Genomic DNA, 25,545 nt, shown 5'->3' with positions numbered 1-25,545 from the left:
CTAAGACAGATTTTTGCTTCAGGAAGGCATAGGATTAAATAATAGATGTGCTGCTTACTTTCTTATCTACTGAATGGGAAAAGAATTCCTACATCAGGGGCGCCTGGGTGGCTCAGTGGGTTAAAGCCTCTGCCTTTCGCTCAGGTCATGATCCCAGGGTCCTGGGATCGAGCCCCGCATCGGGCTCTCTGCTTGGCTGGGAGCCTGCTTCCTCTTCTCTCTCTCTCTCTGCCTGCCTCTCCCTACTTGTGATCTCTATCTGTCAAATAAATAAATAAAATCTTTAAAAAAAAAAAAAAAAGAATTCCTACATCATAGGGCTACTATGTGTAAGCCTGATGATTCACAGACCTGTACCCCTGGGGCAAATACTACATTATACGTTAATAAAAATTTTTTTTTAAAGAATAAAAATATATATATAAAACTTTGGCAATAATATGTACTCGATAAATGGTAACTATTTTTATTATTAAAAGAGGAATGCTGGGGTGCCTGGCTGACTTAATCTCAGGGTCGTGAGTTTCAGCCCCACAGTGGGTGTGGTGTCTAGTTTTTTTTTTAAAAAAAGAGGAATGTTAACAATCAAAAGATTTGAGCTAAAATCAAACTCAGATTCTATTATATTTATGGCATGGCAATTTATGTGGTTTAAGAAAAAAATATCCCACATCTATTAATTTTTTATTTATGTATATATGACTGATATACCCTGAATAAAAGAGCTTTCTTCTTTTTTAATATTCTAAGTATCAAACTCAAAAGACACATGGGATCAATGTTCATGGTATACCTGGATTTGAGAAATCGCTGCTTTTCTAAAAACACTAGGTATCTGAGGGTGCAGATGAACAGGTCTTCCAGAAAGGCGTTTATCCATTAATATAAAATATACACATTAGGGGGAGGCACCTGGGTGGCTCAGTGGGTTAAGCATCTGTCTTCAGCTCAGGTCATGACCATAGGGTCCTGGGATCAAGCCCCGCAGCGGACTCTGCTCAGCGGGAACTTGCTCCCACCCCCCCCCGCCTGCTCTCTGCCTACTTGTGATCTCTCTCTCTCTGTCAAATAAATAAAATCTTTAAAAATTTATCTATACACATCAGGCCCAATTTTATATAATCCTACTGGTGTAGGTTGTGGAAGAAAGTATGAGATTTAGGCCCAAAAGGAAGGAAGGAAGCTATAATTAAGAATAGGTCCCTCCAGGGGCACCTGGGTGGCTCGGTTGGTTAAGGGTCAGACTCTGTTTCACCTCAAGTCGTGATCTCACGTCATAGAGCCCCGAGTCAGGTTCCACACTCAGTGCAGAGTCTACTGGAGGTTCTCTTCCTCTCCTTCTCCTTCTGCTACCCCCACCCGTTTATTCTCTCTAAAATAAAATAAAATAAATAAAATACCCTCTAAAAACTCACTTTGGTCTCTTTTTATATGGTTGCTGAGGTGGTGTAACTGCCTTTGGTTCTGGAGAGTCTGGGGGAGATGGATCCCCACCAGGAAGTTCTGGAGGGAGAGGGAGGTCCGTGAGTAAGTGACGCGGCCTTTGTTCCTTCTCTTTCTTTACAGGTTTTGAAGGTGGAGTTTCTTTTGGACTAAACAAAAGAGGAAGAGAAGAAAAAGATCATCATTACTTAAAAATTTGAAAATAAAACTTTTTAAAGCTTATAATGTCTGGTTATTAAAAAGATTATAAAGATTTTACTTTAAAGGGATAAAACCCTGTAATGTAACATAAGGAACTGGAGTTTATCACAGTCAAAAATACTTGGATTTCGGGGCGCCTGGGTGGCTCAGTGGTTTAAGCCTCTGCCTTGGGCTCAGGTCATGGTCTCAGGGTCCTGGGATCGAGCCCTGCATCGGGCTCTCTGCTCAGTGGGGAGCCTGTTTCTCCCTCTCTTTCTGCCTACCTCTCTGCCTACTTGTGACCTCTCTCTCTGTCAAATAAATAAATAAAATATATAAAAAAAAAAACTTGGATTTCACAAAAAGAAATCCATAGGACATAAAATAAAAAATTGGGGATATTACGTGTACATCCTATGACAAACTTTTTAATGTTTTTCTTAAGATCCTATTGGAATTTTACTGAGATGAAATAAAATACAGAAGTAATTATCTTAAATTCCCAAAGTACCACTGCAAGTCATGGAGTCACCAAACGTACTCTACGTATTTTAACCAGCATAAGGAATCAAAGTTCAACAATGTTGGGGTGCCTGAGTGGCTCAGATGTTAAGCATCTGCCTTTGGCTCAGGTCATGATCCCAGGGTCCTGGGATCGAGCCCCATGTCAGGCTCCCTGCTCAGCAGGAAGCCTGCTTCTCCCTCTCCCACTCCCCTTGCTTGTGTTCCCTCTCTCATGGTGCCTATCTCTGTCAAATAATAAATAAAATCTTAAAAAAAAAAAAAAAAAAAAAAAAAGAAATGCAATGGTTTCCCACATTTCCAAGGCAATTTTAAAAAATCAATAAATAGATAAAATAAAAATCTTAGTCAAGAGTCTGACAAACTATTTCAGAATCATTAAAGCAGTTGGTAGCAGGCCTCTTATGAAAATCAAAAAAATGGTGGAGGTGAGGGGGCAGGGAGAAAGGATGTCTTTTCTGAAATACAGTAGGAAAGTCAGTGTTCAGATCCAATTTTTTAAGCATCTCAACTTATTTATAAAAAAGGATTTTGTGCTATGCATGTCCTCAAAAAAGATAACATACTAAAGCATGCCTACAAATAAAACCATGCTACATAATAAGTCTTTTCTAGTCTATCACAGTATCAGAAGCTTGAAAACAAGCTGAGAATCCTAACCACAGAAGGCGTTTCCTCCACATTTTTTATAAGTGATTATAAAAACATGTATTCTTTCATGAATACTTCCACAGAACCATAAAGATCCATCCATTGCAATGTGTCTTATTAAAGATTGCATGTGAAAACAGTCGCAAAAAGTATAACTTTCTACCAATTTTCATCATTTTAATCTCTTGTAAATTAGGCAGAATAGAATCTAGATTAGTTTGTCCATATCAACCAGAACTAAAGTAGTCAACGGAGTCCAAAAGGATCATCTGAAACTTTTTGTTCAGTTACTGATAGAGATGAATACAAAACATTATTACAATCTGCACTAAGATCTTTCTACCCTGGGAAAGCCTGTTCCCAGAAAACCTCCAGGCAGGACACAATTTAGATTTTTAAAACTTCCCCAATTTTTAAGACATTCAGGGAATGAAAATTCCTAATTTTTCAACTACTAATATCAGAATACTCTTTATAAATTTTAATTCTTCATGCTTCAGAAATAGAATACTTCTTGGTTATGCTTCACTAGAACTGAAATATCTCAATTTTCTCACCATCACTTCATGTAAGTTCAGTCTATGTTTTATATTTAGATCTTGTTTTCTCCAAGGTTGGCTTTACAAGTTCATGTTCAGTTTGCTACTGTGAAAATGTACATTGCTTCTGGGAAAAATTACATGTTTAGCATGTTTACTTCATAAAGCATGAGTATTTGCTATATCCTACCAGTTTAGAGAATATAAATTGAATATAGGTCAAATCCTATTTCAACAAATTTCAATGTACCAAACATCGTGGAATAATGATGACTCATAAAATTGCAATGCTTAACATTACAGCCTTTAGCCTTCGGTATACAGCACTCAGTAAAACATAGCTCTGTACAGTGCAGAGGACATGTGGTACAGAGGTGATCTAACACTGGAGAGCAGATATTGAACATCTAAGTCATTACTATGAGAATTCAGTACCAAGAAAAGCTGATCTTGCCAATGTCAGTATTTCCTGGTTCCCCATTTATGCCTGTAGTTTGGTTCACATATGGTGAGTAGTTGCATAAATGCTCATGTATAATAATTTTCTTTCAAAAAAAGTTGCCAAGCTCCACAACTGCTCAAATTTTAAAATCAGTATAGTCTCTTGGATTTTATGATTATGGGATTTAATCTGTACTACAATATCAATACCACGAATAAGTCTTTATTGTTAATAAAGAAAATGAATTTACATAACAACTATTTAAAAAGACTGATTTCCTAATGTTTTTCACAATAGCATAAACAACTTTAAATACGATCATTTACCCTTTTCCCCTTAAAGCACGTTGTTTAAAAAGTGATTTACTTTTACAAACTTCTATTAAAAATTTGAGTTGCTGGGGTGCCTGGGTGCCTCAGTGGTTTAAAGCCTCTGCCTTTCTGCCTGCTTCCTCCTCTCTCTCTCTCTCTGCCTGCCTCTCTGCCTACTTGTGACCTCTGTCTGTCAAATAAATAAAAAATCTTAAAAAAAAAATAAAAATGAGTTGTATACATTAAAAATGAGAACGAAGGGGTGCCTGGGTGGCTCAGTGGGTTAAGCTGCTGCCTTTAGCTTGGGTCATGATCTCAGGATCCTGGGATCGAGTCCCGCATCGGCCTCTCTGCTCAGCGGAGAGCCTGCTTCCCTTCCTCTCTCTCTGCCTGCCTCTCTTGTGATTTCTCTCTGTCAAATAAATAAATAAAATCTTTAAAAAAAAAAAAAAAAGAGAACAAAGCATTCCATTTGCAAAATTCTAAATCAAATCTGAATGGTCACACAGATCCTTTCTCTTCTATAAGAGCACAATAATTTAAAGTCTTTTTTATTTTATTTATTTATTTGACAGACAGAGATCACAAGTAGGCAGAAAGGCAGGCAGAGAGAGAGGAGGAAGCAGGCTCCCCGCTGAGCAGAGAGCCCGATGCGGGGCTCGATCCCAGGACCCTGAGACCATGACCTGAGCCGAATGCAGAGGCTTTAACCCACTGAGCCACCCAGGCGCCCCCCACTTTAAGATTTTTTTTTTAAAATTTATTTGACAGAGATAGAGAGCACAACCAAGGGGAGCAGCAGGCAGAGGGAGAGGGAGAAGCAGGCTCCTGGCTGAGCAAAGAGCACGACTTGGGGCTCGATCCCACAACCCTGGGATCATGACCTGAGCTGAAGGCAGATGCTTAACCAACTGAGCTACCCAGGTGCCCCAAGATAAAGCCTTAAAGAATAATATAGACTCTACTAAGTCTGATAAACTCCAAATGAACCAAGCCACAAAAAAATGGATCAGAAGTGGAGATTTTATTTATTTATTTTTAAAGTAAGCCCTAAACCCAAAGTGTGCCTTGAACTCACAACCCTGAAATCAGGAGTTGCATGCTCTACCAACTGAGCCAGGCAGGTGCCCCGAAAACAAAGATTTTAAAAACCCTGTGTGGTTAACTGGAATTTTATTTTATTTATCTGAAGTAGGCTCCATGCCCAATGTGGACTTGAACTCACGACCCTGAAATTGAGAGATTGAGAGTTGCATGATTTACTGACTGAGCCAGTCAAGAGCCACATTTAACAGAAATTTTAAAATAGAGTATACAGGGGTGCCTGGGTGGCTCAGTCATTAAGCATCTGCCTTCAGCTCAAGTCATGATCCCAGGGTCCTGGAATCTACCCCCACACAATGGCCTCCCTTCTCAGCAGGAAGCCTGCTTCTCCCTGTCCCACTCCCCCTGCTTGTGCTCCCTCTCTGTCAAATAAATAAACAAAATCTAAAAACTTTTTTTAAAAAGGGGGCGCCTGGGTGGCTCAGTGGTTTAAGCCGCTGCCTTCGGCTCAGGTCATGATCTCGGGGTCCTGGGATCGAGTCCCGCATCGGGCTCTCTGCTCGGCAGGGAGCCTGCTTCCCTCTCACTCTCTCTGCCTGCCTCTCTGCCTACTTGTATCTCTCTCTGTCAAATAAATAAATAAAATCTTTAAAAAAAAAAAAAAATAAAAAATAAAATAAAAAATAAAAAGAGTATACAGATGATCTCCTTAAGAGCAGGCGATCCCCAGGGCATCTGGGTGGCTCAGTGGCTTAAGCGTCTGATTTTGGCTCAGGTCATGATCTCAGGGGTTCTGGGGTACAGCCCTGCTCAGTGGGGAGTCTGTTTGTCCCTCTACCTCTGACCTTCCTGCCACTCTTTCTCTCTCAAATAAACAAATAAAATCTTAAAAAAAAAAAAAAAAGCAGGTGATCCCGATGAATAGCTATGTTCATGATAAACGTACTATATTACAAAGAATGGATAGTTTAGCAGCCTTTATTTCTTGAAACAAAGAACTGCAGACCATGAATTAGAAAGGCTTTGGCAATACCATTAGTTAAATCCACTCCTGCATTTGATACCTGGATTAATACACTCCAGGCCCTATAGACATGTTTGAAAGAAAAGTTTCATTCTATTCTTTTTTTTTTTTTTTTTAATATTTTATTTATTTGACAGAGAGAAATCACAACTAGGCAGAGAGGAAGGCAGAGAGAGAGGAGGAAGCAGGCTCTGCGCGGAGCAGAGATCCCGATACGGGGCTCGATCCCAGGACCCCGGGATCATGACCTGAGCTGAAGGCAGAGGCTTTAACCCACTAAGCCACCCAGGTGCCCCAAGTTTCATTCTATTCTTAAAGAGACTTTAAAAGAAGACAAATCCTGATACAAGTTTTACATCATCCATGTGCCAAGTGAATTAGCTACATGCCCAGTGTCATCCACATAAGTCCTGATCCTGTCTTTTTCAGTTGTCTTATTCATTCAAATAAGCAATATTTACTGATCCCATTCTGTGTTCTGTTTAAAGCACCGTAAACAGAAAGATGTATAAATCATTCTTAAAAATTAAGCTGCTGCAATCTCACATAAGATGATCAAGAATACAAATGAGGGGCGCCTGGGTGGCTCAGTGGGTTAAAGCCTCTGCCTTCAGCTCAGGTCATGATCCCAGGGTCCTGGGATTGAACCCCGCATCCGGCTCTCTGCTCAGCGGGGAGCCTGCTTCCTCCTCTCTCTGCCTGCCTCTCTGCCTACTTGTAATCTGTCTGTGAAATAAATAAATAAATAAAATCTTAAAAAAAAAAAAAAGAATATAAATGAATTCCATGTGCAACTTTCAGATTTCTTCCTGAAAAGTTTTCTGACATAAAAATTATTTTTCATTTTTCATGTGAAAAACAGGTGCAAGGGGCGCCTGGGTGGCTCAGTGGGTTAAAGCCTCTGCCTTCGGCTCAGGTCATGATCCCAGGATCCTGGGATCGAGCCCCACATCGGGCTCTCTGCTCCACGGGGAGCCTGCTTCCTCCTCTCTCTCTGCCTGCCTCCTTGCCTAGTTGTGATTTCTCTCTGTCAAATAAATAAAATATTAAAAAAAAAACAAACTAAAATTTTGCAGACAAGGTCCTTTACCTTTGATCCTGATCTTAAGTCCCATTCACAGAGATAACCATTATTATTAGCTTAAAGAAATCTTTCTGGGGGCACCTGGGTGGCTCAGTGGGTTAAGGCCTCTGCCTTCGGCTTGGGTCATGATCCCAGGGTCCTGGGATCAAGCCCCGCATCGGGCTCTCTGCCAGCAGCGGGGAGCCTGCTTCCTCATCTCTCTCTGTCTGCCTCTCTGCCTGCTTGTGATTTCTGTTTGTCAAATAAATAAATAAAATCTTTAAAAAAAAAAAGAAATCTTTCTGGACTTTTTGGTGTGATATATATGGATCTATGTCTCCACAGAAACTAGATGTTTTGTTTTTATTGTGTATGAGTTTTTACATAATTATCATACTATTAAAAATTAAGTACATCGGACTATGAAAGAGTTACACTTTCACAATCAGAACTGATAATATAACAAAAAATACTTCTGTTCACTTCATTCTCTCATACATTTTTTTTTTTTAAAGATTTTATTTATTTATTTGACAGACAGAGATCACAAGTAGGCAGAGAGGCAGGCAGAGAGGCAGGCAGAGAGAGAGAGAGAGAGAGGAGGAAGCAGGCTCCCCGCAGAGCAGAGAGCCCGATGTGGGGCTTGATCCCAGGACCCTGGGATCATGACCTGAGCCGAAGGCAGAGGCTTTAACCCACTGAGCCACCCAGGCGCCCCCATTTTTTTTTCTTTTTAAAGATTTATTTAGGGGCGCCTGGGTGGCTCAGTGGATTAAGCCGCTGCCTTCGGCTCAGGTCATGATCTCAGGGTCCTGGGATCAAGCCCCACATCGGGCTCTCTGCTCCGCAGGGAGCCTGCTTCCTCCTCTCTCTGCCTGCCTCTCTGCCTACTTGTGATCTCTCTCTCTGTCAAATAAATAAATAAAATCTTTAAAAAAAAAAAAAATTAAAAAAATAAAGATTTATTTGAGAGAGAGAGAAAGCATGGGGGGGGGGTGGTCAGAGAGAGAAGCAGACTCCCCACTGAGCAGGGAGCCCGATGTGGGACCCGATCTGAGGACCCCAGGATCATGACCTGAGCCGAAGGCAGTTGCTCAACCAACTAACTGAGCCACCCAAGCGCCCTCTTATACACATTCTTAAAGATAGCCACACATACTCAAATAACCACTGAATAGTCTTACTTTACCTTTCATCCCAAGCTAAAAAATAGAAATTTCTATGTGCCTATCAAAATTATTACACCTCTGGAAATCTGCGCTCTATACTGACACAAGGTAGATAAGTTCAATAATTATTTGGTTAGCCAAGTAAACATTTCAAAATGAAGATTCTCAGCCACACTGACAGATCATGGCCCTATTATCCTATTGGATAATGCTCATCTGATATTTCCTTTTCCAACAAAACCCACAGACACATGTAGTTTGTATCTGTGAGAAGTATACTGTGTACCTAAACAGATTTTCTTACATAAATCTCAGGTTTTATCCTTCTCCTTTACAAATCTTCGAATATGGCAGAACTGACAATTATTAATATTAGAAAGAGCAGGTGGAATTTTTCTTTAAAATAAGATTTACCACTATAAACAGTAATGGACTCATTCTTAAAAAAATGTTTTTAATTGCATTTGCACCTAAAAGGCACAGAGCACAGTCTGGAAAAATATAGATGTAAAGAGCTGAAATGTATCATCATTCAAATTACTGATGTCACTTGGAAAATAATGGAAGCTTGGGAATTGGTCTGGGATGTAAGATCAGTAGCACTTATTTTTATGATTACAATAAAAGTTTGTTGCAATAAATTAAACTCATACCCATGTTTGCTTCACCAGCACATACTAAAATTAAACTCATATCCTAGAGAACAAGAGGGTAGGATCTCCTTAGAAAAAAACACTAACACAGACTACCATAGCATATGTCACCACTAAATCGTATTTATTTGATGGTATTTGCCTAGCTAGTCATGCTAAGATATAAGTACATTTCCTAATGCCTTCCATAAAATCAGATTCATGTTTCATAATCATTTCACTTCTCACTATTCAGAGGACTCATCAAAATTAGAGCTATTCCCATCATCCTACTGTGAATTTGTATTCCAATTAGTAAAGATTCTACATACTGGTCTTTGGTTCTTACAGGATAGCTTTTTTTTTTTTAAGCAGTGCCTTTCAAGATAAACCTGGTTTATTCTTTTCCTGAATTAGGAGGGAAAAAACCCAGTTATAAAATTTTGGGGGACCCCTAAGGATATTCAGTATCATTATCGATATTATATTATTAAATTAGTAATAAGTTTTTTTGGTGATTAAGGTATTGTGATTCTTTAGGAAAATGTTCTTAGTTTTAGAAGAGACACGCTAAAGTATTCACAAGTAAAGTGTCATGATATCTTAACGTAAAGCAAATGTGGCAAAAAGTTAACTGGTGAATCTTGGTGAAGAGTATAAAGGAGTTAACTGTATTATTTTTTCCATTTTTCTACGGCTATTAAAATTTCAACATAGAGGTGCCTGACTGGCTCAATTAGTGGAGCATGTAACTCTTGATCTCTGGTTCATGGGTTTGAGCCCCACACTGGGTGCAGGGATTGCTTAAAAATAACAAAGATCTTGGGGCGCCTGGGTGGCTCAGTAGGTTAAGCCGCTGCTTTCGGCTCAGGTCATGATCTCAGGGTCCTGGGATCAAGTGCTGCATCAGGCTCTCTGCTCAGCATGGAGCCTGCTTCCCTCTCTCTCTGCCTACCTCTCTGCCTACTTGTGATCTCTCTCTGTCAAATAAATAAATAAAAATCTTAAAAAAAAAAAAAAAGAATGATCCATTCCTTTAAAAAAAAAAAAGATCTTGGGGCGCCTGGGTGGCTCAGTCAGTTAAGCTGTTGCTGTTGGCTCAGACCATGATCCCAGGGTCCTGGGATTGAGGCCCCTTTGCTCAGCAGAGAGTCTGCTTTTCCTTCTCCCTCTGCCCCTCCCCTGCTTGTAGTTTCTTCCTCTCAAATAAATAAAATCTTAAAAAAAGAAAAAAAGAAAAAAAATCTAACAGGAAAAAGGAAAAAAATAATTTTTCAACATAAAACTTTAGGGAGAAAAACACCATTAATTTTTAAAAACTTGAACCAAACGTTAGCCTTATCAAATAAACTTATGAAGAAAAAGGGTTACTAGGCCTCAAATTATAATTTTCTCCTCCTAAATAATAATGTTATAAATAAGAACTTTTGGGGCACCTGGGTGGCTCAGTGGGTTAAAGCCCCTGCCTTTGGCTCAGGTCATGAATCCAGGGTCCTGGGCTCTCTGCTCAGGGACAAGCCTGCCTCTCTGCCTACTTGTGATCTCTGTCAAATAAATAAATAAAATCTTAAAAAAAAAAAAAAAACAGGGGCGCCTGGGTGGCTCAGTGGGTTGAGCCGCTGCCTTCGGCTCAGGTCATGATCCCAGGGTCCTGGGATCGAGTCCCACATCGGGCTCTCTGCTCAGCAGCGAGCCTGCTTCCCTCTCTCTCTCTGCCTGCCTCTCTGTCTACTTGTGATCTCTCTCTGTCAAATAAATAAATAAAATCTTTAAAAAAAAAAACAAAAAAAAAAAAACAAAAAAACAATGAAAACCAAATACCAAAAGCCTTTCCTACTCATAAAAGCATTTTAAACAGCCATGTATTAGAACAGTTTTGACAGTTTGAGAAGAGAAAATGCGAAACATTTACATCAAGAGGGTAAAGTTTTCCCAGTTAACTATAGGACTTACCTATCCAAGTCATCGTCTCCTGGTAACAAGGGTGGGAGGGGCAAAGGAGGCAACGTTGAAGTTTTCAGGTGTGGAATAGCAGCTGTTACGGATACTTGAGTCTTCACAGAAACCTGTGCAAGGGGCTGAGAATTTGCCTGAGAGGACAAAGTAGATGTCCTTGGGTGAGTAGAAGGGGGCAAAGTTGAAGTACTAGAAGTAAGAACCTGACTAAATGGTGGTTGGGGAGGAGGCAGAGGTGGTTGCTGTGGAATAGCTGGTAATGGAGGCAAAGGTGGCAAAGGGGGTGTCTGAGGTGGAGGGGTAGTAGTTGGTAAAGGAGGTGGAGGAGAAGTAACTGTGGGGACAGGTGGAGGAGTCTCCTTTTCTGATGTCTCTGTCTCTTTTGGAGTAATAATCTCCTCTTTCAATGCTATGGGTTTAGAGTCTCTTGATCCCTGCGCTTTCAAATCTTTAATAGGATGCTTCTCAGAGTTCTCATCCAACTTTACTTTCCCTGTATCTAAGGAATTTTTGACTTCTGTATTTAGATGTGGTACATTCACCAGTTCAGTATCTGGGGCAGATTTTTCCAATTTTACACCTCTGGTTAGCTTTTTAGACTCCAAGCCTGAATCCTTAGCCTCTACTAAACTATTCTCTTTTCTAGGCAAAAATATAGGTGAACCCTTGGAATCCTTTCCATCCATTTTTGCTGCAGCAGCAGCAGCAGCTCTTTCCTTCTTTTTCCTACTGAGTTCAGCTCCCAAGCTGGAGTTCAATGGAAGCCTGACAGGTGAGATGCTGGAATGTCGACTGCGTGACCCAGATCTCTTTTTTTTACTATGAGAAGATGAGTGTCTTGAATATGCAGGACTTCTGCTTCTTGACTTCATGGATTTCCTGCTGGAAAAAGAAAAAGGCAGTTTAAAATGGATAGCTGACAACAATATGCAGGAGAATACATTAGTTAGACTATGGAACACTGTAACTTAAAGAACCTACTTTGAGTAATTTAGCAATCTTAGAAATGAATTAGGTACCAAGATTGGGCCCGTTCAGGGTGGTATGACCGTAGACTTAGGTATCATCAAAAAATAACGATGATGATGATGACAACAATAATAATATCAATATTGGGGCACCTGGGTGGCTCAGTTGGTTGGATGACTGCCTTTGGCCAGGTCATGATCCTGGAGTCCCTGGATCGAGTCCCACATCAGGTTCCCTGCTCGGTGGGGAGTCTGCTTCTCCTTCTGACCCCCCTCTTGTGCTCTCTCTCTCTCTCTTTCTCCCTCTCTCAAAAAAATAAATAAAATCTTTAAAATAATAATATCAATATTGTTGTTAACTGTAACAAATGTACCAGTTCAATGTAAAATGTTAATAACGGGAAACTGAATGCGAGGACATATAATAATTCTTTGTACTATCTTCACAATTTTTTTTATGAATCTAAAACTGGTCTAAAAAATAAAGTTTACTTAAAAAATAGATTACGGGGGGGTGCCTGGGAGGCTCAATGGGTTAAGCCTCTGACTTCGGCTCAGGTCATGATCTCAGGATCCAGCCCCATATCGGGCTCTCTGCTCAGTGGGAAGGCTGCTTCCCACCCCCGCCACACCTGCCTCTCTGCCAACTTGTGATCTCTCTCTCTCTGTCATAAATAAATAAAATCTTTTAAAAAAGTAGATTACAAGGAACAACATATTTCAATCATATAACACTAAAATTATCCATTACTTACTACAAGAAGATGGGTGAGTATTTTTTCCCATGTTGGAAAACACCCATATTCACAATGATTACTTTTTTGGAATTTCGGTTTAAATCCGATAAAATGAAAACATGATTAAAAAAAAAAAAGTCATACATCATACTAAATGTGGGTTATACCAATCAGGAAGTTAAAAGTAACTAGCATGCTTCACCAAAACCTAACTGTTTCAACTAGGGAGCTATTTAATTGACAGATCACAGGAAAATTTTGTTCCTTGTATCCTCAGTCGATAATTAAGTTGTGCCTATACTAAACAACCCCTAAGATACAAGACTCATTAGGATTTGCAAGATAAATAAGCTGAAAAAGTTGTCTTACCAAATAATTTATCAGAAGTTACCAAAACTATAATGACTTCTGGTACTTTCAAATATAAAATAATTTCCAATCAACTTTTTTTTTTTAAGATTTTATTTATTTATTTGACAGAGATCACAAGTAGGCAGAGAGGCAGGCAGAGAGAGAGAGGGAAGCAGGCTCCCTGCTGAGCAGAGACCCCCCCCCCCCAATGCGGGGCTCGATCCCAGGACTCTGGGATCATGACCTGAGCTGAAGGCAGAGGCTTAACCCACTGAGCCACCCAAGTGCCCCTCCATTAACTTTATAGGAACTCATAAAGCAAAGTACTTTTGCACGTTCAATTTATTTTCTTCATTATTAAGAATCTGGAAATCCATGAGGCAGATTATTCTAAATTGAAACCCAACCCTCATTCTTTTTGCCTTTCATAAAACCTAATGTGCTCAGACCTCAATGTGAACAGAGAAAAAATAGCACTAAAAACCTGACTAAACAAAACATTATTTGCCCAGTAGTCTAAAATAAATTGTTCCCACTCCAGATCTTCAATATCTCCCTTTATCTTTGGTCATTAGTAATACTGACATATTTCAAAAAATGTTTCAAAACAAATAGTATATATGCGTAGGCAAAGTAACTCACATGGTATTAGCCATGGTTTTCTTATACCTACACTGCTTTTTCAAAGTTTGCTCCACAAAGTTAGTTAAAATACACGTCATTATTGGAATAGAAGTACTCAAAACAGCAATAACAATATATATATGAACATGAGAATATACAATGCTGAAAATGGTTAAGTGGATTTATCAAACTAATACATCTCTTGTAAATAACTGGATGAAACCAGAGGTTTTCTCTCACTGAATTGGGATAAAACTACCATCTCTGCTATCCCAGGATAAAATAAACTTCTAAAGTCCCAAACACTAAGTAACGTCAGAACCACATGCTCTAAAAACTAGTTTCTTTAATCATTCAGCATTACTAAATCTTCCTAAGGAACTCTGCTACAAACCCTTCAATTTCTGAACAGAAGCCTATTGTTAACAGAACATTCTGATGGCCATATACTTATGGCATTTTTAGTGATGGAAATGCTATATTGAAGGCAAGATCCACTCTTCAAGCAAAAAAATCCAACGTGGAGGGCAAGGTGGTGAGAGCAGACAACCAATAGGTAAATGCAGGCAATAATAAAACTGTTCTCAGAAACAAGTGTATAATCCCCCGAATCGAGTTAGGTTCTACCCATCTGAAAAGAAATTGCTACCATTAATCACTATTAATTTGGAGGATGTCAAGACATTGCATTTCTGGCAAGGCATTTTCAGTTTTTTAAAATGATATTGCTTATAATTTTGACTGTGTCTCCCAAGGAAAAAACAGAGATATCACAGAAGGGATCTGTATACTCTAAGAAATTTTTGTATTTACTGTCTGGAAGTCCAGTGAATGAGAAAAAATCTGTAGTGCACACATACAAACATATAATGCTCTCTAAAACCCAACTAAAAATATGCATGTTGACTCTAAAATTATGTTTATATATTGTGTCCTATGCTATCATACTGTGTCTCCAATTCTTTCCTGATTTACTTTTTACCATTACTGCACTAGTTCCAATTAACCGAGTAGAGGAAGAGAACTACAGATATGAATCCAAAAGGAATCACTGCAAAGCAAGTTCTTTCTGAAAGTCATTCTAGTGTTTTAGTTTCAAGTGCACTTCCATATTCCCAAAACTCATGACAATAAAAATTCTCCAAACAGCCTTAATGAAACTACTCCCTCAAGAAAACAAGTATTCTGAAAATATTTCTTACGTTCCTTTAAACGACTAAGCTACTTTACAAAATGGTACACTTAAAACATCCATTTCACTGTATATAAATTTTACTCTTACCCCTTCAAAGTCAACTCCAGCTAATGTTATACGACACACTAAAATGCTTACAGTGAAGTATACTGATGTTTGCAATTTGAGATGAATCAGAACAAAAGATGGATTGATGGAGAGACGGATGGATATGATAAAATATATAGCACATATTAATTGCAGAATCTAGGTAGTACATTTATGGATCCTCACTATAATTCTTTCAACTTTTCTGTTTGAAAAACTGTGATAAAATGGGAGATTTAGGGGTGAGGGGAAAGACTAAAGAACTTTTAGACCCTCACAGCTAAGAACTCTGCAGTTTGATTAATTCAAACTAATTTATGAATAATTATCACTTTAAGTCAGCAAAATTACTCATATTGACACGTAAGACATGCATGGATTTTTACTAATTAGCATAATCTCTCCCCTAGTATTCAACACTTCCTCACTCATAAGACAGAATTTACTGACTTGCACCAGGTAACCAGGAACTGTGCTATATACTTATTTACTAATTTAATATAATCTCACAACTAATTTAATCCTCACAACTACTCTCAAAGTAGGTAGTTATTATTCCCACTTCACATATGAAGAAACATAGGCAGGGAGAAATTAAATTATTTGCCAAAGTTCACAAATCAAGACTAGGATTCCACTCAGGTATAACTCCCAAAACCCATCTTCTTTTGTGGACAAAGGTGAGAGCACAAAGAAACATATCTCATCATCTAGGAATAAGAACAGTTTTCAAGAGTAATTAATCTTAACGATTAAATTTCAAACTAACCTGCCTTTTTTGCTAAAATATGGTAAAGGCACTATTATCATTTTTTTAGAGAAAGATTTTGAAAATTGCCAGTGGTCACAAGGTAGGTAAATGGTGATGCTGTTAAAAAAAATCAAATTCTCCTTAGAACCAATTTCTGCTAAACTATATATCAACAAAATAAAAAAGGACTAAACAGCCGAATTTCCACTAGAAACATCAGTTAAAAGACAGGAGTTATCAAAACATTGTCAATTAGGAAATAAACTTACAGCTTTGAAGACTCAGTGGATAGATAGCACACGCACAAATGATAGACGACCTAGGAAAACAGCTTCAAGATAATGCAAAATTTATAATTTCTTACATCTCCAGTCAGGTCCAGTGAGGTCTAAAGCACGAATACCAAGGTGATTTTAAAACAATTAAGATAATGCAAAAGAAATTGCTTGATAAACTCTGGATAAGCTCAGTTATCAACCCTGTGTATTCAATAAGCTGGAGCTTATTTTTCTCACAGGAGCTTACATCTGAAGATCTCACCACTGGAAGTACCTACCTTTAGCAGTTTTAGGTATGCGAACTCTCCACTTCTCAAATTCTGGGCTAAGAGAAGACCAGATTCACCTACTTGAATAACCAGCCAATAGCAAGGTAAGTCCATGAGGAAGAGTGGGGGCTTCAACAAAACATTAACAAGACTAACTGCCAGTTCCTGATGACCCAGCCTAAGTAAGAAAGGGCTGTAGGCAAATAGCTCACCTGGGGAGCGGACTCCGACTCAAAGACCGTTTGCTCATGAAAGGGCTGCTGGACCGTCTGCGACCATAGGGACTGGGTGATCTCCCACTGTAAGAGCCACTCCTTTCATAGCTGGAAGAACGTCTCCGACTATAGGGACTCACAGATCTTTGTCGTCTACTGTAGGGACTGGGTGACCGGGTGCTGGATTGGTAGGCCGAAGGCTCCTTGTAAGGAGGGCTAATTGATTGCCTTCTTGAGGTACTTCCAGGACTCTTCTTGTAGGAGTCATAATTACTAGAGGTGTGAGATCTTGGGGGACTAAGGTCATAATCTTGGCCATAAGAAGCTCCTGACGGGCTATCATCTTGCTTGGGGCTGTCAGACCATTTCCTGTGAGGACTCCTGGATCTCCGTTTGGGGCTGTCCACTGTTTTGTAGCTTTTGGGTGTTTCCCTTTTCCGATGACTTTTACTCCGGTCTTTGTGCCCAGACTTCAACTCACGTTCTTTCCGGGTCTTCTCTTTATGGAGTTTGGATGACCTGGATTCTTTGTTGCTGCTGCTTTTGGATATCTGTGCCTTCCCATAGTCCTCATTCTCTTCATTTGAACGCTTTGAACTTCCTGATACCCGGTCCTTCATCGATCCCGATTTGCTGGAGACTTCCTGGTTTTTTTCTTTTTCTGTTTGTTTAGTTTTTAGTAAGTCCCGGGAACGTCTGTGCTGGTGGTGACGATGTTTGTGCAGACGGTCACTCCGATCAGTTCCACGACGTTCATCATTCTCCCTCCTGTCCAGTTTGAAGGCCATGTCATCAGAGAAGGTATCTGAATCAGAGCTGATGTCATCATACTCCACCAAAGGCTTGATAATTGTACCCAAAGGTGCTGCTTCGGGGGTCACTAACCCCATGTCTTTGGAGTGCTTGGATTTATGCCGCTTGTGCTTCGACACCAAGCGGTGACGCTCTCTGCTGTTGGAGCTGCCACCTCCCGATGACGGCTGCAAAGTTCCAGAAGCTCCTCCACTCCCGTCCTTCTTGCCCCCATGTCTCTCTGGATTGGGCATTCCCTTTCCCCTAGCCGCAAAAAGGGGAAAAAGTTCCCCAGCACTCCAAAAAGTAACCCCCACCCTCCCCCCCAACCCCACGCCTACCAAAGCGCCCCTAGAACGGGGTGGGGAGGGAAGGGACGGTAGCCCAGGCTCCTCCTCCCTCCCGACGCCTCAGCACCCTCCTACATGAGGTAGGGGGTGAAGGAGCCAGAAAAGAGATGAGAGTTCCTCAGCAGTGGAGTTGCGAGACAACGGTAGCTGCTCAAGTCTGTTTCCCCTCCTCCCCCCGCCGAGCCAGTCCTCAACCCGGGCGCTCGGGAGGTCGAGGAAGTAGGAAGCCGACGGCCTGGGGCTGTGGGGCCGACTCCGGCTCTAGGGCCCTGTGAAGACTGCGCGGGCCCTTCCCCTACCCGGTAGCCCGGCTCGGGGCGGCTTCCTGTCGCTGGGGTCCCGCGGCCTAGGTGCCTCACGCCCCCTTTGTCCCTCGCTCCTGAGGGAGCCCCTCTTCTTGCCTCCGCCTCACCTTAACACCTCACACACTCACTCGCTCCCTCACACAGACTCAGTCACACACTAGGTTAAACCGAAACGGCACTTAGAGGGGGGGGGGAGGGGGCAAACCCAGGAAATACCGCGAGAATCCTGACGACTCTCGCGGTATTTCGTGCTTCCCTTTCACCTCTCACCACGGCTTGTTCAAACAACGCGAGAGTAGGTCCTGAACAAGAAAACGCGTTCCGCCAGATTCTCGCGATAAGCTCCCCGCTCTCCATTTGAGCAAAGCTTTATTGAAACGGCGGTAGAATTTTTTGTTTGTTCAAAACTTTATTGGTAACTCATTGAACAAAAACTCCCAGGCTCCGGCACAAAACTAATTTTGCGTACTTTATGACAACTCTTTTAACTACCGGTATGAAAATATTGTTAACGGGACAAAGGGCGAGTGTGGGGCCACTTCAACCCAAGTCCTTAAGTATTAACAATACCTCCTTCCATAGCGTATACTATGTGCCTCATCTCTAATTCTCATACTACCCTGCAAAACGCGATATCATCTTCCCTATTTTACATATAAGGAAACTCGGAGTCACAGAAGTTATATAACTTACGATAACGAAGCTAGTCCAGCAAGTGCCAAAAACGAGATTCAAATTCATGTCTAACACCAAAGCACAACTCTTAAATAGTGTGGCACTTGCTCTCTCCACTCTGTTTAAAATCTTAACCTGAAAACTCATCACCTCTTCGGATTGTCTGTGGCTTTTCTGGAATCATTTAGCCTTTTATCTTCACACAGAAGATTATAATTATGAACAAGTAGAACATAGTATTCATGAGCAAGAAAAAATAATATCCCTTCATATTTTACCTTTCAGAACTTTGCACACATTAGCTCATTCCATCTACACAGTCATCTGAATAGGATTGTATATGCGAGGAAACTAAGGCACCAAGGACTCAAATGACTTATCCAAAATCTTCATTCATTTATTCATCAAATTTATCCATGAGACTTTAAGGCCCTCTTCTGTGAAATAGTGTCCTTTCTCTAAGGCCATCAAGCAAGATATAGAGAAAATATTCATACCACAGGATATAAGATGATTAATGTCATAAGAATGATACAGAGCACTGCAAAGGTTCTAAAGGAGGATGACAGTGTTAAGAAAAAGTTTTATAAATGTAGGGCATTTGAATAGGATCACGAAAATATGTATAACAAAAGTGGGAAGACCAGGGTCACATGGGTGGCTCAGTCAGTTAGTGTCTACCTTAGGCTCAGGTCATGATCAGGGTCCTGGGATTGATCCCTACATTGGGCTCCTTGCTCAGCAAGGAGCCTGCTTCTCCCTCTGCCTACCGTTCCCCCTGCTTTGTGATCTCTCTCTCTGATAAATAAATACATAAAATCTTTTTTTTTTTAATGGGAAGATTAGCCAGTAAATTAGGGCCCAGAAAGTACCCTGAATGTAGGCAGAAGAATCCACTCTAAGAATCACTCCTGGAAAATGTTCTTGTTGGGGAGCCTGAGTGGCTCAGTTGCTAAGGGTCTGCCTTCCACTCAGGTCATTTTCTCCCTGTCCTGGGATTGATTCTCAAATTGGGCTCCCCGCTAGGCGGGAAACCTGCTTCTCCCTCTTCCATTCCTCCTGCTTGTGTTGTCTCCCTTTGTAAAATAAATAAAACTTAAAAAAAAAAAAAGGAAACAAGTGCTGACAGTTAAAAAAAAAAAAAGGAAAGAAGATGTTCTTGTTCCTTTTGGTCAAATGGATACCAAAAAGAAAATTTTTGACCTGCTGTTGGAGCTGCCACCTCCCGATGATGGCTGCAAAGTCCCAGAAGCTCCACCACTCCCGTCCTTCTTGCCCCTTTTTGAGTCCATAAACATTTGCTAAAAATGAAAAAGGTAAACTTTTTAATTAACCATGGGAGGAAGTTTAATGCCATCAAGAAAAAAAGGATAGACATAAGTACTGGAACTCAGGTATGGTAACTCCCCATTCATTGCTGCCAGAGAGCCTGGATATAAAAGTCCCCACCAGTGTCTAACATGATGGCCAGTGGGATGATGTAGCAGCCAGCTAGATGAAATGACTGAGACACCTTATCAAACACTGGCATGAGTTCAGCAAAATCACTCTGATTTTTTATATATTCTAAATGAGATTAAGTTTTTGATCCAGGATATACTCACACCCACGGTAAAATAGAAAAATGGGAACAGCAGAAGGAATTAATGGTAATGTGCCAAATGAAATCTTGAATAAAATTCGTATAAATTAAACAGTAGTGAAACTTTCTTAATTATTGGTTACCTATTGAAGACTAGAGGCTCCTAATGAATGAATGAATGAATAAATGAAGATTTTACTGAATTTTTCTATTTCTATAGTACTGTTCAATTTTCCACAGAACTCTTTTAAGTATGTCAGTAGATATCAGTTGAACAAAAATCCAATGAGGTGGCCAAGATTGGTATTACCACATCCATCTACTAAAGGTTAAAACCGAGACTCAGGAGTTGGAATACACTTCCATTAAGTGTAGGAAGGGCCAGGAACAGAGAAAGCTCTTTCTTTAATCTTAGATCAGTACTCTTTCTATTGCAGTACACTTTCTCTTTTTAGTGGATACATTTCTAAAGATTTTTTTTACACTGTTAACAGTTTTTAATGTATTAAATCTAAGTTCTGTCAATTATATATAGATAGGGATATAGCTATATTTCTTAACATCAAAGCTGTGGCTAAACTCACTTTTAAATTTAAGGTTCCAAGCAGTGGGGTTTATTTTCTGAACTTTGAGCAGCCTTTTCTCCCAATAAGATGACTCCCTCCTATAACAACCTGTGTACATTCCATCATAAGATCAACTATATTTTAGTTACCAATTTTTCTGTGTATCATTAGATTGGGGGCACCTTCAAATCCAGAGAAGGTCGATTTCTATTCAAATGGTATCTATAATAACTGAATGTTAAATCTCCAAATATTCTATAATGTGATTTAAAATCCTCACATTCAAAGAAAAAACTTCTACCAATCTTTTGGTTTAGTTTGTACTAAATCATTTTTAAAATCTGTAGCTTTGAGGCATTTTATTATAAAAAGCTAACACTCGTATACATAAACTAACAAGAACTTAAAATTCATCACACATTTACTTCATTTTTTAGCTTGACCTTCTAGTAAATCTTTAGCTTCATTGATTTTGGCTGCTATATAAGGAGATCCTCCCTTGTCTGGGTGATTTAAAAGCATAATTCGTCGATGAGCATCTCTTATTTTTCCCTTATCGGCAGTAGGACTTACGCCTAGTATTAATGCTGCTTCTCGTTCGTTTTGTCATTTTGGGTTCAAACCCACCTCTACAATAGCCACCACTGAAGGCAGATTTTGGTAGACGCTGAAAAACTTGTTTTACTTGAGGCTCCATATGTTTCATGGCTTGCAAAACATAACGGCCTGCAAATCCTGCAGCAGCAATGGTAGTCCAACTGCTACCACTGTACTTGCCATGGCTCTGGCTTGGCTCCCGGGCCTCCACTGAGAGTGTGGTTCATCCCAGCCCCAAGGCCGCAGCCACCAATTCCCACTCCTCCAACAGACAGCCTAAAGTTTTTTTTTGTTTTTTTTTTAATGTATTTGACAGAGAGAGAGAGATCAGAAGTAGGCGGAGAGGCTGGAAGACAGAGAAGGCAGAAGCAGGCTCCCCGCTGGGCAGGGAGCCCCATGCGGGGCTTGATCCCAGGACCCTGGGACCATGACCCGAGCCAAAGGCAGGGGCTTAACTCACTGAGCCACCCAGGCGCCCCTTGGTGGATACATTTCTACTCTAGTCTCAATAATCTCTAAATAAAGCTGGGAAAAAATTTTTACTCTAGGAAATATATTTTGTCCAAGTGTTTAAATACAAAATCAAGTATAAACTGCAGAAATTTGTCCAACGATTGGTGAAAATAGTGCTTTTTATAAAATAAGGGTTGCTTCACTCTACAGAAAAACTTTGAACTGAGAAATTCCAGGACTGCACGATTTGCTTTATTTGCATGACCTCTTAGGACAGGGAGTCAGGGCAACTTTATGAACTCCAAGGTAATCAGTTAGACGAAGGCTGTACTTTCCCTGTAAATCCCTCAAAGCAAGTCAGAAAGTGTCTCTTTAGGCTGTACTCAAGACGAAATATTTACCTAAAGTCAATAACTCCCCCAACCCTGCCCTGGATCAATTTATTAGTTTAGATTTTAGGTTTAAAGAGTCCTGTGAAATCTCCCTCAAAGCTTAGTCATTGGGGCACCTGAGTGGTTTGGTCATTAAGTGTCTGCCTTCAGTTCAGGTCATGATCCCAAGGTCCTGGGATTGAGCCCTGCATTGGGCTCCCTGCTCAACAGAAAGCCTGCTTCTCCCTCACCCACTCCCCCTGCTTCTGTTACCCTCTTGCTGTGTCTCTCTCTGTCAAATAAATAAATATATTCCTTTTTAAAAACTTAGTCATTTAAAATTTGACCAATGTCCCCTTTTTGCCATATATAAAGATTGCTCCTATGTGCACCTTGAATGATTTTCTTGTTTAATGACATGTCTCTCCTTTCTTTACTTTTGGAGTACAAATTTTTCAATAATGTCATTTTATCCGCATTTTCAGATGAGAAATAACTTCTTATTCTATTCTGTAACCAAATTTTCGTAAAGTTTACTTTATTTTCAAGCTTAGAAGCTTTAAAATTACCTAGCTACACTTGGTATAGACATTATTGTGTACAGTTTCCATGAGGAAATGTAGCTGTATATCTAATATTGATATTTTGGGCACAACAATAAATTAACAAAAAATTTGGGGGTACTGAATATTGTAACCAATCATATTTTCAGAATTCTAAATCAAGTGAGTCCATCTAAGTTTGGGGCTGTGTTTGTATTACCAGCTCCTACCTAATACACAAGTATTAGGATTCCATCAATGCTTGTCAGCATTTGATTTGATTTGATTTGATTTAAAGATTTTACTTATTTATTTGACAAACAGAGATAACAAGTAGGCAGAGAGGCAGGCAGAGAGAGAGGAGGAAGCAGGCTCCTTGCTAAGCAGAGAGCCTGATGCGGGGCTCCATCTCAAGCCCCTGAGATCATGACCTGAGCTGAAGGCAGAGACTTTAACCCACTGAGCCACCCAGGCGCCCACTTGTCAGCATTTTAAATATAAATTATCTTTCAGGGGTGCCTGGGTGGCTCAGTCGGTTGAGCATCTGGTTCTTGGTTTCAGCTCAGGTCATGAACCCAGGGTCGAGGGATTGGGCGGTGAGATGGGCTCCACACTCAGCAGAAAGTTGGCTTGAGAGGATTCCCTCTATCCCTCTCCCTCTGCACCCCCCTCCCAATTTGTGCATTCTTGTTCTCTTTCTCTAAATAAATAAATAAATAAATCTTAAAAAAATATATAGGGTGCTGGGTGTCTCAGTCCTTAAGCATCTGTCTTCGGCTCAGTTTATGATCCCAGGGTTCTGGGATCGAGACCCGCATCAGGCTCCCTGCTCAGCAGGAAGCCTGCTTCTCCCTCTCCCACTCTCCCTGCTTGTGTCCTCTCTCTTGCTATCTTTCTCTGTCAAATAAATAAATAAAATCTTTTTAAAAATAAATATGAATTATCTTTGAATATTCTCACTTGGATAAAATGCTCTCTGTACCTCAATTTTAAGGTTCCTAGATTTACATTATATAATATTTGGAACACACTTTTAAAAAATATTTTATTCATTTATTTGAGAGGTAGCAAGCAAGAGAGATCGAGAGCTAGTACACACAAGGAGGGTGAGGGGCAGAGGCAGAGGGAGAAGCAGGCAGCCCGATGTGGGGCTCAATCCCAGGACCCCTGGATCATGATCTGAGCTGAAGGAGGACGTTAAACTGACTGAGCCACTCAGTGGCCCTGGAACACATTTTTATATTAAAAGTATTTATTGGGCGCCTGGGTGGCTCAGTGGGTTAAGCCGCTGCCTTTGGCTCAGGTCATGATCTCAGGGTCCTGGGATCGAGTCCCGCACCGGGCTCTCTGCTCAATGGAGAACCTGCTTCCCTTCCTCTCTCTCTGCCTGCCTCTCTTGTGATTTCTCGCTGTCAAATAAATGGATAAAATCTTTAGAAAAAAAAAAGTATTTATTGATTATCTGAAATTAAAATTTAACCGAGTGTTCTGTGTTTTATCCAGCAACCCTATCAATTTATCCCAACAATATGCACTCCTGACATGTATCGGGGGCTGGGCTAGGCAATGTTATTAGACAGTAGTGAAAGAAGTGGACCAGGTTAAACCTTACTGGAGGTAGCAATCTTTTTTTTTTTTTTTTTTTAAGATTTATTTATTTATTTGACAGAGAGAGAGAGATCACAAGTAGGCAGAGAGATAGGCAGAGAGAGGGGGGAAGCAGGCTCCCTGCCCAGCAGGGAGACTGAAAAGTCAGTAGAGATCCACCACTTAATAATCACTGCAGGGAACTAGATAAAATCCAACTTTATCGCAGCTATTTTCAAAGACGTTTGGAAAAAGAACATTAAAACAAAAACAAACAAGACAAAACAAAACAAGCCTTGACTATGTTAAGAACTTTCACCGAATACTAGCTTTGTATTTTAGCCAGCTTCTTCAGTTGCAGTGGAGACAAACTTCTCAGCATTACTCCAGATTTCTCCTTGTGTGGATTTACGGAAAATCGTACTGTGTAGTACAAACTAAACTGCTTCTTTTTACTGTGATTACAAAATAGGGACACTACCAGTTGTGATACACCTTGGTATATAATTAAAACCATCTGATGCCCCTAACTGCTACAAGTTTACCTTAATCCAAAGGTAATCCTAATACCAAATCCTATACCAAATCTCCCAGATCTTAAAAAAAAAAAAATTGGCATTGCGTGAGAAATATTTCTGAAATTTGAGAAAAAAATTAGGAAATGGGAACTAAGTGAATTGGGCGGGCTTGGAACGTCGGGTTACAAAGAGCCAATATCATTTTAATTTTTCCATCTAGTACCTCAAGAAAGCGTATTATCTTTTTTTTTAAAGATTTTATTTATTTATTTGACACAGAGAGAGAGAGAGAGAAATCACAAGTAGCCAGAGAGACAGGCAGAGAGAGAGGGGGGAAGCAGGCTCCCTGCTGAGCAGAAAGCCGGATGCGGGGCTTGATCCCAGGATCCTGAGATCATGACCTGGGCCGAAGGCAGAGGCTTAACCCACTGAGCCACCCAGGCGCCCCAAGAAAGCGTATTATCTTTAATAAAACATATCTGATACCAATAACTAGTCCTTCAGTAAAGAGATGCCGGGATTTTAATTTACAAACGCCTTTGCCATTCCGAAGAAGAGTCAAGCGCCGACAGTCAACAAGTACCATACCCACACGCGCTTGAAACAACCAAGACCGAAGGAAAGGCATGATTGGAAAAATCTCGCGAGAAGCACCGCATTCACTATTTTTCGCGATATTTTGGTGCCCAGCCTTTTTCCTATCTCTCGCAGGATCACGGTTAATCTCGCGGTATTTGGGAAGTTCCGTTGGGAAGA

At 40.3% G+C, this 25,545-nt stretch overlaps 1 protein-coding gene and 1 pseudogene across 9 annotated transcripts in view; both read right to left on the bottom strand.

The window, feature by feature from the left end:
* The window catches only part of CDK12 (cyclin dependent kinase 12), an 82,429-nt gene extending 64,339 nt beyond the window's left edge, over positions 1-18,090 (bottom strand). For 8 of the 9 annotated variants that reach the window (XM_045984366.1, XM_045984367.1, XM_045984364.1 and 5 more), the window contains exons 1-3: positions 16,449-18,090; positions 10,974-11,858; positions 1,416-1,592 (exon numbers count right to left, since the gene is read on the bottom strand). In XM_045984366.1, the coding sequence (XP_045840322.1) occupies positions 1,416-1,592; positions 10,974-11,858; positions 16,449-17,497 (2,111 nt within the window). In that variant the 5' untranslated portion in view covers positions 17,498-18,090. The remainder of the gene's footprint in view (positions 1-1,415; positions 1,593-10,973; positions 11,859-16,448) is intronic. The other variant, XM_045984369.1, reaches the window with a different exon arrangement.
* Positions 18,091-21,124: 3,034 nt separating this feature from the next.
* Positions 21,125-21,501, bottom strand: LOC123930113 (annotated as a pseudogene).
* Positions 21,502-25,545: the final 4,044 nt, after the last annotated feature.

Source organism: Meles meles, chromosome 18 (genome assembly GCF_922984935.1).
Source record: "Meles meles chromosome 18, mMelMel3.1 paternal haplotype, whole genome shotgun sequence".
Taxonomy (NCBI): Eukaryota; Metazoa; Chordata; class Mammalia; order Carnivora; family Mustelidae; genus Meles; species Meles meles.
Note: the sequence above shows the minus strand (reverse complement) of the source record. Positions and strands in the feature narration are given on the sequence as shown.